This window comes from Garra rufa, chromosome 20, assembly GCF_049309525.1.
Source record: "Garra rufa chromosome 20, GarRuf1.0, whole genome shotgun sequence".
NCBI classification, from domain to species: Eukaryota; Metazoa; Chordata; class Actinopteri; order Cypriniformes; family Cyprinidae; genus Garra; species Garra rufa.
In genome coordinates, this window is record NC_133380.1 from 9,240,934 (window position 1) to 9,253,945 (window position 13,012).

Genomic DNA, 13,012 nt, shown 5'->3' on the forward strand with positions numbered 1-13,012 from the left:
TCCAAGGCAATGCCAAAATCTTTGGTAGTCAGTTTTGTTGTCATTAATTCGGTGTAATATCTAATTTGTAAGATATGTTGGTCAGCAGAAGGCGTGGTTAACCTACTTCTACTATAGTGAACGCTTTTCAATTAATATTTATAAACCAGGGCTTCGCCATTGGTAAATTACAGAGTAATATCGCTATTTTCTAATTAATATTAATGACTGAGCCTTTTCAATTCGAACACTGACGCGTGTCGTCCCTCTGACCTAATTAATATTTATAAGCAAACTCACCGCCTTTTAAAAGGTTACTAGGCAACGTCAGCGCGACTAGATTAATATTCATGAATGGGCGTGTTTAACAGACGACCCGCCCATCTTAATCTTGAACAATCCCTGAGTTTAGCAGTGCGAACAGCGGCTTCTCTACAGACATGCGTCAGAGTGTAAACACTGCACGTTCTGTTCTGATACCAATAAACCTGCTATTTATGGATATTTAGCCAGAAGAATTTTGTGCACATTAAACGGGAAACCATGAGCACCGTATTCTGCTGTGTTTTGGTTGTTTTATTCTCAGTGGCTCTTTGCAAGGACTTTGAAGAGAGACCCAGCAGCAGCAGCTCCAGGAGGAGTGAGCAAACCATGTTTCTAAAGAGTCACAAATCACGAAATCTGCTCAGTTTGAAAGCTTTACAGCAGCCGGACTATGGCAGGATGAAAAGGAGTGAAGAATCCGCACAAAATCGATGTGAAGCACTTCACGGCTATGATTCAACGTTAAAAAACAACACTCACACGGTAGGTCAAGATATCTAGCTATTACACAAACTAATATAGTATAATACAATATAATGGAAAGCTAAATTTTGTTAAAATTATTTTTATATTAATTTAGTTAGTTTTAACAACTTAAGTTTGATTCAGTATTAAGTATTTTTGAGAATTGAGGATGATTTTTTTTTCCTTCTTCGAAAGCTCTTCCTAAATTTCTAAGAACCATAAATCACAAAAGTGAGATCATACTACTGGCCCCTGGTTTGAGATTACCTAATAATGTACCTACATCACCTTTCTCAGCAAGCGTATGTTATTTTTCAGTCTTTTTTGAACCCAGCACTCAAAAAAATGATGTTTGTAAAGTTTTCCAGATGGTTGATATCATAAAAACAAACTCAGCATGCATCACCTTATAATTCGATGTGCCAGATTTTTTTGTGTTTGATGTTCCTTTAAGACATACCACAGATTTCATCTTTATGCCAAAAGAACAAATGCATTTATCCTCTTGATGTGCCTGTAATGTCTCTGCGATCTGTTTCTCTTGTGTTTATGTTTGAACGCCACAGGGTCAGGTGATTTTGCTTAACCAGATCCAGTCAGAGCTCATTCATTACAGCAGCCTATGAACATGCTGTCTCTCTGTATATGTCTCTCATCTAAGCCTCTCTCTAGAGCACATCAATTAGTTTGTGTGACCTCTCGCTGGGCAGGCGTTATCGGTAAACGATAAGCTACATGTGAGCCAATCTATATCTTTCATATCAGTCCCGTTCTATTAAAAGCATCCTCTCTTTATCCAGATTCAGAGCACACTGACTCTGTTTTCAAAGAACGCACTCGCTCATGAGTTTAGTCTAAGTGCTGATAGAGAAGGACTGTTGTTGTTGTTGTTGAGAAAGCACACAGAGCCAGTTCTTTTATGGCCAGTGTTTTTGGCTCTCGTCCTTTCACATTCCGTCCAGCATAAATGACTGTTGAAGTGAAATGTTTCCTCCAAGAAAGGAATGTTTCTGAAACGGGAAAAGGCTTGGGGCATGACAACAGTGCAGTGGGAAAAGTATTCGAAGGCAGCGTCTCAAAAATATCTCCTTGCTGAATTCAGACAGGACTTTTAACACCTGTTTGGATGGTCTTGAACATTAACTTGCATGTAGTTTGTTCCATAGAGCTCCTGCCATCCGTACATGTAAATTGGTCAGAGCCTGCTTTGATGTAAACTTTTTTTTTTCTTTTAGACAAAACTGTTTACATAATTCTAATCTAGCATCATTTCGGTTATAGTCACTGTGAAATCTGACCACACTGCTGGTGATGTTCACCTGTTCTAGCTTATCTACACTGTGTGCATGAAACATGCTGAAATAGTCAAAACATGTCATTGGGGAAGCCCTAATTAAATATTACCGATTTTATCCCTCCATAACTGTTTCAGACAAATATTTTCGTTGCTGAAAATTTGAGTGTATCTGTAAGAATTGTTCACCCAAACATGAAGATTTGCTGAAAATGTGTTCACCCTCAGGCCATCTGAGATGTAGAAGAGATTGTTTCTTCATGGGAACAGATTTGGAGAAATTTAGCATTGCATCGCTCGCTCACCAATGGATCCATTGCAGTGAATGGGTGCCATCAGAATGAGAGTCCAAACAGCTGAATGTATCACTACTTCAAATTGTTCACCTTAACATGAAGATTTGCTGAAAATGTATTCACCCTCAGGCCATCTGAGATGTAACTGAGTTTGTTTCTTCACGGAAACAGATTTAGAGAAATTTAGCGTTATATCACTTGCTCACCAATCGATCCTCTGCGGTGAATGGGTGCCGTCAGGATGAGAGTCCAAACAGCTGAGTGTATCACTACTTCAAAATGTTCACCTAAACATGAAGATTTGCAGATAAAGTATTCGCCCTCAAGCCATCCAATATGTATATGAGTTTGTTTCTTCATGGGAAAAGATTTGAAGAAATTTAGTATTGCATCACTTGCTCATCAATGGATCCATTGCAGTGAATGGGTGCCGTCAGAATGAGAGTCCAAACAGCTGAGTGTATCACTACTTGAATTGTTGACCCAAACATGAAGATTTGCTGAAAATGTATTCATCCTTAGGCCATTCAATATGTTTTTGAGTTTGATTCTTCATGGGAACAGATTTGGAGAATTAAGTAACTTCCTCATCAATGGATCCTCTGCAGTGAATGGGTGCCATCAGAATGAGAGTCCAAACAGCTGAGTGTATCACTTCTTCACTACTTTAATTGTTAACCCAGACATGAAGATTTGCTGAAAACGTATTCACCCTTAGGCCATTGAATATGTATTTTGAGTTTGTTTCTTCATGGGAACAGATTTGGAGAATTAAGTAACTTGCTCATCAATGGATCCATTGCAGTGAATGGGTGCCGTCAGAATCCAAACAGCTAAAAACATCACAGTAATCCACAAATAATCCACACGACTCCAGTCCATCAATTAACGCTGTTTGTAGTAAACAAATCATCATTAATATATTTTTAACTTCAAATCTTTGCTTTTGAATAGAATATTAGTCTTTTATCTAAAATTGTCTTGTTTGAATCAGGAGAGAAATATGCACAGACCAGAAGACCCGTTGGTGAGCAAGTGGTGTAATGCTAAATTTCTCCAAATCTGTCCCAAGAATGTTGGTAACCAAACAGTTGATGGTACCCATTGACTTTCATAGTATAGAGAAAAAAAAATACTTTGGAAGTCAATGGCCACCGTCAGGTTTTTGGTTAGCAGCATGTTTCAAAATATTGTCTTTTGTGTTTAACAGAAGAAAGAAACTCAAACATATTTAAAACAACTTAAGGGTGAGAAAATTATGACAGAATATAATTAGTGCTTCTTTAATGATTATTTCAACATCTTTTTTGTGCACACAAAGTAGATAAGCTAGAACAGATAAATGTTTTGCAGATGGTGAAACAAACTCATCTGCATCTTAAAAGTCCTGAGGGTGAGTGCGTTTTCAGCAAATTTTAATTTTTGGGTGAAGTACACTAAGTTTTTGAACAGTAAAATTTTTGATGTTTTTTAAAGAAGTCTGATTTGCTCACTGAGCCTGCATTTGATCCAAAGTACAGCAAAAACGGTACAATTTAAAAATATTTTTACTCTTTCATAACTGTTTTCTGTTTCAATATATGCTAAAATGTCATTTATTCCTGTGATTTCAAAGCTGAATTTTTAGCGTTATTACTCCAGTCTTCAATGTCACATGATCCTTCAGAAATCATTCTAAATATGCAGACTTGGTGAGCAGAAGAGACTTTTTTTTTTCCACTTTTGACTGGTAATGTATTTCTTTAAAAGTCTAAAATACTGTTCTGGTCTCACCTGATCGCATTGAAATGTAATAGCATACCTATATCTGCACAATTTAAGCTGTCATTCATGTGTGCAGCACAAATAGTACAGAATAAGTTATGTGCTGAAATTGAATGTTTGGCATTGTAAAATGCACCCATTTCTGGAGTCTCATAAAATCGAAGGCATCGATATACCCTTAATTTATAAACTGAATTATAGATTAAATATAATTAGTTATTAGTAAATCCTTTTTAGGATCCAAACGCATTATTAAGATGCTTACAGTGGTATGTCTGAAGTATAACGTTCCAGGTCTGTTTCAGTCCAAAATGTACAAAGGAAACCAACCACGGCGTTGCGCAAGATTCTGCGGTCGGCCCACGTGAAAACTGGCTGCCGATCGTCTTCTGCCTGATGGAATTTATGATCTGCCGGAGCAATTAGAAACTTTACAAGCTCACAGTAAAGTCTTTTTAACAAGTGCCTGTAGATTCTTAGAATGAAGCCTGTGTGAACTTAAAGCGTTACGCATATTCAAACAGCAGTTTGAATGATTTGAGATGCTCTTTTGGAGGCTGGAAGACTTTTCGAGACTCCGCTCTGGATGTTTAACATCTGAGTTGTGCCAGCGGGGAGTTATTTATGCGAGTCCAACGAAAACACAAACACGGCTCCATCTAATGAACTGCTGACCTCTTACCCATTTCAGCATGGCTTTCCAGTTAAGAAAACACGGTTTAGGTTTTTGATTCCCGGATATTTTTGATTCACGTGTTTGCATTTGCCCACCTGTCTAAATAGCACTTATTTTGGGACCGACTTGAGTCGCGTCTCTTATTAAACTCAAATTCAATTTTTTTTTTAAACTGTCTAGAGATGAAGTCATGTTTGTTATTGGTCCTCAGACTGTGAAGCCATTTGGATCAAGTCTAAAGCTTCTTTTGGCCGAACCTGGGGTTCAAAGACTGTTTACCAGTTCAACACAAGGGAAAGACGTCCAGGTTTTTCCCCTTTTCCCGATCATGGGGAGAATGTACAGAGAAAACATTTTATGTGCTCTCTGAAATGTTGCCAGAAAAGCAGCCCGAATGACATTAAAGGGGTCATCGGATGTAAAACTCACTTTTACATGTTGTTTGAACATTAATGTGTGTTGGCAGTTTGTGTACACAACAACCCTACAATGATAAAAATCCACCCAGTGGTATTTTTTTAATATTTGAAAAGTAATATCCTCTTTTTAAAATCAGGTCATTCTCAGCTTCTTGTCGGTGTGACGGGACTGACAGAGGCCGCTCCCACGATAGTTGATTGACATGAACACCTTACCTTAGACCCGCCCTCACCGAGCTGAAACAGTCTGAATACGATCACCATTGTGTGTCGACTCAGGTGCAGGGGAAGACAAGAATGTCTCAGATTGAACGATTGAGGTGTTCTGTTGTTGGCTGTAATAATGAACATAGCAGTCATCATTTACTCCCGACATCTGAGCCGCTGAAGACGCAGAGGATAACGTTACTTTCGTTTTTAAAAAGGAAAGCACCGATCCTGATCTACATATGCATCTATGTTCGTGCGAATCATTCCTGGTGCAGCTTTACCCACAGAAAAAGAGAGTATAAGGGTTTTTTATGCATCTTTGCAAACGGCCTTTCTTAATGTGCTAAACGTGGCTAAAGTAAACATTATGGCTCATAATCCCACATCAAAGAGGGGCGGAGCGAGCAGAGCTCATTTGCATTTAAAGGGCCCATGCAATAAAATGAGTTGATTTTTTGCAGAGCTGATTTTGACAAGGTAAAAGGGTGTTTTTTATACACTACTTTTGAGAATTTTTAACCAAAGTATATTATAGACTTTTCATTAAGACCCTAAAGAATCAGATGAACTTGTGGAAAATAGGCATATGATGACCCCTTTAAAATGGTTTTTACGGAGAGGACTTGTGAAGTATCTTTCCAATAGTTCTTTTGGAAAAGCCTGTCTGCTATATGATTGTTGTGGAGGATTTTCAAGGGCCCCATGGCCCCTCACTCAGGTGGTCTTTCTGAGTCTTAGCAGAGCAGACGTGCTTTAATATTATTTGGCTCTGTCCCTGCTGGATGGATTTTCTCTCCAAATATCCCCATTGGGTCGTCAGGTGATTGTATCACTCAACTTGTGAAAGCATACTGTGGTAATCCACGCTGACCTGTGACCGGTTTGCAAAACCTTTAATGGTGGTAGGGATTCACCATTAGGAGTCAGAGAGTCTGTTTCTATGGCCAGGATTACCACACAATCAATTAGGATTGTGTACCATTGCCTTAGGCTGGACACATACTCTCGTACACACCAACACACATGCGAATGTTTGGAAGTGTGCGGTAGATGCTTGCATTCCTGTGTAACCATGGCCGGACGTAGGAATCGCTAAGGAATTTTAATATACCTGAAGGAAACTGTCACACACAGTTAGCACACTTTTTTTTTTTTTTTTTGTATTTATTTTTAGTAATGCCCTCTCTTAAAAGTAGAATTTTTTTTTTCTTTGCATCCCCCATATTAGAAGTTATGTTAAAACTGCTATAGCTGTTTAAATAAATAAATAAAATAATTAATTAATTAAAAAAAATATCTGGTTAATAGCAAAAGATTTGTGCATAATTAAATAGAATTTAAATATAGAATGCTGATTATATATTATGTAAAATATATACATACACACACACATATGCTGATTATTACATTAATTCTATACGTAAATACATTTTTTTTTTGTATCTACTTAGACCTGTCCTGTTTAATGTAGTTTTTTTCCTTTATTTTAATTAATTAATTAAATTAATTTAATTTATTTTTATTTTATTATTTAGTTTTATTTTAAATCTAGTTCTACATGTCTTATTTGATGTTTTGCAACAGATTTTATTTTATTTTACTTTACTTAATTTATTTATTTTATTATTTTATTTATAAATTTTTTCATTTTTATTATTTTAGAATATTTTATTATTTTGTTTTATTTTAAATCTAGTTTTACATATCCTATTTTATGTTTTGCATCAGATTTAATTTAATTATTTTATTTTATTTTGATTTGTTTTTTTTATTTTACATTTTCATCAGGTTAAACCTGTCTTTTTTGATGTAAGATTTATTTTACTTTATTTATTTTTTATTTTTTATTTATTTTATTTCATTTTTTAAAATCTAGTTTAACATTTCTTATTTGATGTTTTGATTTGATTTTATTTAATTTTACTTATTAATTTTTTTTATTTAATTTTGTATTATTTTAGAATAGTTTATTATTTTGTTTTATTTTAAATCTAGTTTTACATGTCTTATTTGATGTTTTGCATCAGATTTAATTATTTTTATTTTATTTTATTTTTTGTATTATTTTAAATGTAGTTATGTATAATATTTTATTTATTTATTTTTTTCATTTTTTATTTTTTTACATTTTCATCTGGTTGGACCTGTTCTGTTTGATTTAAGATTTTATTTTATTTGACTTGTTTTATTTTATTTATTTATATATATATATTTAATTTTTTTATTGCATTTTATTATTTTGTTTTATTTGGAATCTTATTTGATGTTTTCTTATTTTATTTTATTTATTTGTTTTCATTTTATTTTTATTTAACTTTATAATTTAGTTTTATTTTAAATTTAGTTTTACATCTTATTTGATGTTTTGCAACAGATTTATTTTATTTTTATTTTTATTTATAACATTTTCATCTGGTTGGACCTGTTCTGTTTGATTTAAGAATTTATTTTATTTGACTTATTTTATTTGTTTATTTATTTTTTCATTTTTTTTATTACATTTTATTATTTTGTTTTATTTGGAATCTTATTTGATGTTTTCTTATTTTATTTTATTTGTTTTCATTTTTTTTTTTTTTTTTTTTTAAATCTAGTTTTACGTCTTGTTTGATGTTTTGCAACAGATTTATTTTATTTTTTGTTATTTTTGTTTTTACATTTTCATCTAGTTGGGTCTGTTCTTTTTGATGTAAAATTTTAATTTAACTTTAATTTTATTTCATTATTTTATTTTAAATCTAGTTTTGCATGTCTTATTTGATGTTTTGCAACAGATTTTATTTTATTTTATATATGCTAATAATTCTACCCATAAATCTGACCAATATTTAGATAGAAGGAGACTATAATGATTTACAGTTTCTTATTAGTTAGTTACTTTTGTGCAGATCCTGGAACCCCAGTATGAAATCTATAAAGCGTTACATCACCAAATTGTGGACTCCTAGGTGAACGAATGTGTATTCAGGACAGAGTCATAGAGTTTGTTTAGGGCCTTTCTTTGAGTCATGTGTTTTTCTTTGGTCTTCTTCTAACTGAAGGAACGTTGTATGCTCACAGTGTCTTCCCATCACCCTTTAATCCTCCATTTGCGAAGACTTGTTGGCGTGGTGCAGGCCATTCTTGGCAAGCCTGTTTTATTGGCCAGGACAGGGATGTCAGCATGTTTCTTTCCTTCTGGTTTAAATATGGCAAGGAATGGAGAGGCAACCACTGTAGTCATTATTCAAAGACACATTATTAAGAAGGAACGCTGGCCCTGGAGTTTGTGCAGGTGTTTCAGACGACTTGTTCTCGCTGTTCTGGAACACACGTACCATTGAGGGGGTGTTTTGAGGTGGGTTGCATCAGATGGACATTGGCTCGGTTGGTAACATGGAAACTTTTGTTCACACTTTGGATTGTAAGAGTGCAAATTTCCATTGGGCCTGGACGCTAGTGAGTTTCAAAAATGCTGTGGTTCTTTTGCTTCCCTGGACCAAGTATGGCTGCCTTTTAAGAAAAAAAAAAAGAAGTGTAAAAAATTGTAAGTGGATGTCATCACTGAGCAGAAGTGAGAAACGGAGTATTCTGTGACATGGTCATTGATCCCCAGGGGCTTGGGTGGAATTGCAGAAATGCAGAGAGGATGTGATCCATAGGAAGGAGTGCGATGGAGGCCTCCTTGGACAAACATGTCCATATGGACCGTAAAATAGTAGATGAGATAGTCAAAATGGCTCTGAATGTGTGGATTGGGTGTTGCTCCCCCATATCAGTTTTTTTTCTTTACTTATTCCAGTTGTGTGCATGGTTTTTGTTCCAAAGCTTCCTACATAGGCAGCTTTTTAAGACATCATTAATGATGGCAATAAATTGTGGCTTCATTTCATGCTGATTGCCTTTTTTTTTTAATAGATTTATTTTATTTTATTTTTTAATCTGGTTGGACTTGTCATGTTTGATTTAAGATTTTACTTTACTTTACTTTTTAATTTTATTGTATTTTATTATTGTTAATTCAATTTTTCCAATCCAGTTTGACACTTCATAACATTATTTTATTTAATCTAATTTTATTTATTCTAATTGTAACAGTTTTGTTTTCTTTTGTTTTATTTTTCATCTTATTGGACCTGTCCTGTTTGATGTAAGATTTAATTTAATTTAATTTAATTTAATTTAATTTAATTTAATTTAATTTAATTTAATTTAATTCAATTTAATTTAATTATTTTATTTATTATTTTTAGTCCAATTTTACCTGTCCTCTTTTTATTTAATCTAATTGTAACAGATTATTTTATTTTATTTTATTATTTTTTAAATCCAGTTTTACCAGTCCTGTTTGACATTTCATAACAGATTTTTATTTAATCTAATTTCATTTAATCTACTTATAACATTTTATTTTATTTATTTATTTAGTTTTTTTATCTGATTGGACCTGTCCTGTTTGATGTACGATTTTACTTTATATTTTAATTTAATTTTATTACTTTTTAATACAGTTTTACCAGTCCAGTTTTACATTTTATAACAGTATTTTATTTAATCTAATTTTATTTAATCAAGTTGTAACAGATTTATTTTATTTTATTTTATTTTATTTTATTTTATTTTATTTTATTTTATTTTATTTTATTTTATTTTATTTTATTATTTTATTTTATTTTATTTTATTTTATTTTATTGTATTGTATTGTATTGTATTGTATTGTATTGTATTGTATTGTATTTTAGATTGGACCTGTCCTGTTTGATGTGTGATTACACTTTACTTTTTAATTTTAATTTATTACTTTTTAATCCAGTTCATAATACCAGTCCAATTTTACATTTCATAACAGTATTTTATTTAATCTAATTGTAATAGATTTAATTTAATTTAATTTAATTTAATTTAATTTTTAATCCAGTTTACCAGTCCAGTTTTACATTTTATAACAGTATTTTATTTAATCGATTTTTTAAATATAATTGTAAAATATTTATTTTATATTATTTATTACTTTTAATCCAGTTTTACCAGTCCTGTTTGACATTTCATAACAGATTATTTTAAGTAGATTTTTTATCTAATTTTATTCTAATTGTAACAGATTTTATTTTATTTTATTTTATTTTATTTTTGATTGGACCTGTCCTGTTTGATATAAGATCTTACTTTTACTTTTTTTGTTTTATTTAATTTTATTTTTAATCCAGTTTTACCAGTCCTGTTTGAGATTTTTATTTAATCTAATTTTATTTAATCTAGTTGTAACAGATACTTTAATTAAATCTTTTTTTTTTTACTTTTTTTTTTTATTTAATTTCATTTGATGTTTTTATGTACAACACTTTGCTGTACAGTTTTCTAAACAAATTGTTAAAACGAATTGCCTTTGTCATTATTCTAACATTTATATTCAATCATTTGTATTACAAAAACTGTTTTATTACTTTTTAAATACTTTGTAAATGTTTAGCATATTTTACACACAGCCCTGTTACCACATTATATTCCTCCATTAAATAAAAAACACCCAGGAATCTGTGGCTCTGTTCCAAAACATAGTGATCTGCCTACATAGTCTCCATTTTAAGGCATCATAGGAACACTTCTGACACAAAGTCGGTTCTAAATGCCAACACCATTACTTTTAACCTAATTCTATTAAATTCTTTTATTTATTTGAGTCTGCAATTATAGTGCAGTTATATTTTACCCACATGTACTGTACATGCTTTCATGTATCATGTTATCAGTTTAGCAACATACTCTAATAAAAATCAATTTATTATTTCCCCTTACAAGCTTCCATATCAGACGCAAATGCCTATGTAGTAATAGCCAGGCAGCTCACTAGCTTTTGGAACAGAGCCTGTGTATGTGTGTTTGGACTCTCTTTATTCTTTTCCCTCCTTTTCTCTCCCACAATCTCTTGGACATCAGTTACTCTCTTGTTCTCAGTGTGTGAGGCAGATGAAAATGTGGGGCACTCGCTCTGTTCCTCACACACACACCATCTGGGTCTCGCATTCCAGCGAATGAAACTGAAAGGGAGGTTGCACACTCGACTGACAGCGGGCCTGTCCTCTTAAATGTGCCCTTACACACACACAAACACACACATTCCCTAGCAGTGTGGGGCGGCTGACAGCGGCACAGCCATCTGTCGGATCAGCAGTGGTTTCTGTGTGCATGTCGCTGCATGGTTCCGCTTCCCCGCGGAAGGATAAATCCCAGCACTTGTGTTTTTCTTCCTAGAATCACTAGGATTTTTCTGATTTAGCACCGTGAATGTGTTTGCATAGTTGCCTTTTATTACACTATTTGAATGACCTTACTAACATAAATGTAGTGCCGTTTTTATGTAGTTGATTGTTGATCAGTTTAACTTTATGAAGTGTCTCTTTAATGTCTCAGTTGTTCATATGAATTAATGAGAGATGTCAAAAGTTTACATACACATTGCAGAATCTGCAAAAAGTTCATTGTTTTACCAAATTAAGAGGGATCATACAAAAATGCATGTTATTTTTTATTTAGTTCTGACCTGAATAAGATATTTTACATAAAGACGTTTACATATAGTCCACGAGAGAAAATAATAGTTGAATTTATAAAAATGACCCCATTCAAAAGTTTACATACACTTGATTCTTAATTCTGTGTTGTTAGCTGAATGATGCACACCTGTGTTTTTTTTTATTAGTGATAGTTGTTCATGAGTCCCTTGTTTGTCCTGAACAGTTAAACTGCCTGCTGTTCTTCAGATAAATCCTTTAGGCCCCACAAATTCTTAAGGTTTTCAGCATTTATGTGTATTTGAACCCTTTCCAACAATGACTGTATGATTTTCAGAGCCATCTTTTCACACTGAGGACAACTGAGGGACTCGTATGCAACTATTACAAAAGGTTCAAACACTCACTGATGCTTCAGAAGGAAAAACAATGCATTAAGAGCCGGGGGTGAAAACTTTTGAACAGAATGAAGATGTGTACATTTGTCTTATTTTGCTAAAATATAATTTTTTATTTAGTACTGCCCTTCAGAAGCTACAGAAGATACTTACATGTTTCCCAGAAGACAAAATAAGTTAAATTTACCCTGATCTTCAAATTCAAAAAGTTTTCACCCCCGGCTCCTAATGCATTGTTTCCTTCTGGAGCATCAGTGAGCTTTTTAACCTTCTGTAATAGTTGCATATGAGTTTTCCTCAGTGTGAAAAGATGGATCTCAATCATACAGTCATTGTTGGGAAGAGTTCAAATACACAAAAATGCTGAAAAACCAAAGAATTTGTGGGACCTGGAAGATTTTTTCTGAAGAACAGCGGGCAGTTTAGCTGTTCAGGACAAACAAGGGACTCATAAACAACTGTCACTAGTTAAAAAAGAAACACAACTGTGGATCATTCAGGTAACAACACAGTATTAAGAATCAAGTGTATGTAAACTTTTGAACTTTTGTAATTTTTATAAATTCAACTATTATTTTCTCTTGTGGACTATATGTGAACATATTTTATGTGAAATATCTTATTCAGGTCAGTACTAAAAACAAAACAAAACATGCATTTTGTATGATTTTGGTAAAATAATTAACATTTTGCAG

General features: G+C 32.9%; 1 protein-coding gene across 1 annotated transcript in view; it reads left to right on the top strand.

Annotated features, from left to right (window-relative positions):
* The first annotated feature begins 402 nt into the window (after positions 1–402).
* Positions 403–13,012, top strand: part of sort1a (sortilin 1a) — a 34,953-nt gene continuing 22,343 nt past the window's right edge. The window contains exon 1 of the mRNA XM_073825968.1: positions 403–786. Within this exon, the coding sequence (XP_073682069.1) occupies positions 523–786 (264 nt within the window). The 5' untranslated portion in view covers positions 403–522. The remainder of the gene's footprint in view (positions 787–13,012) is intronic.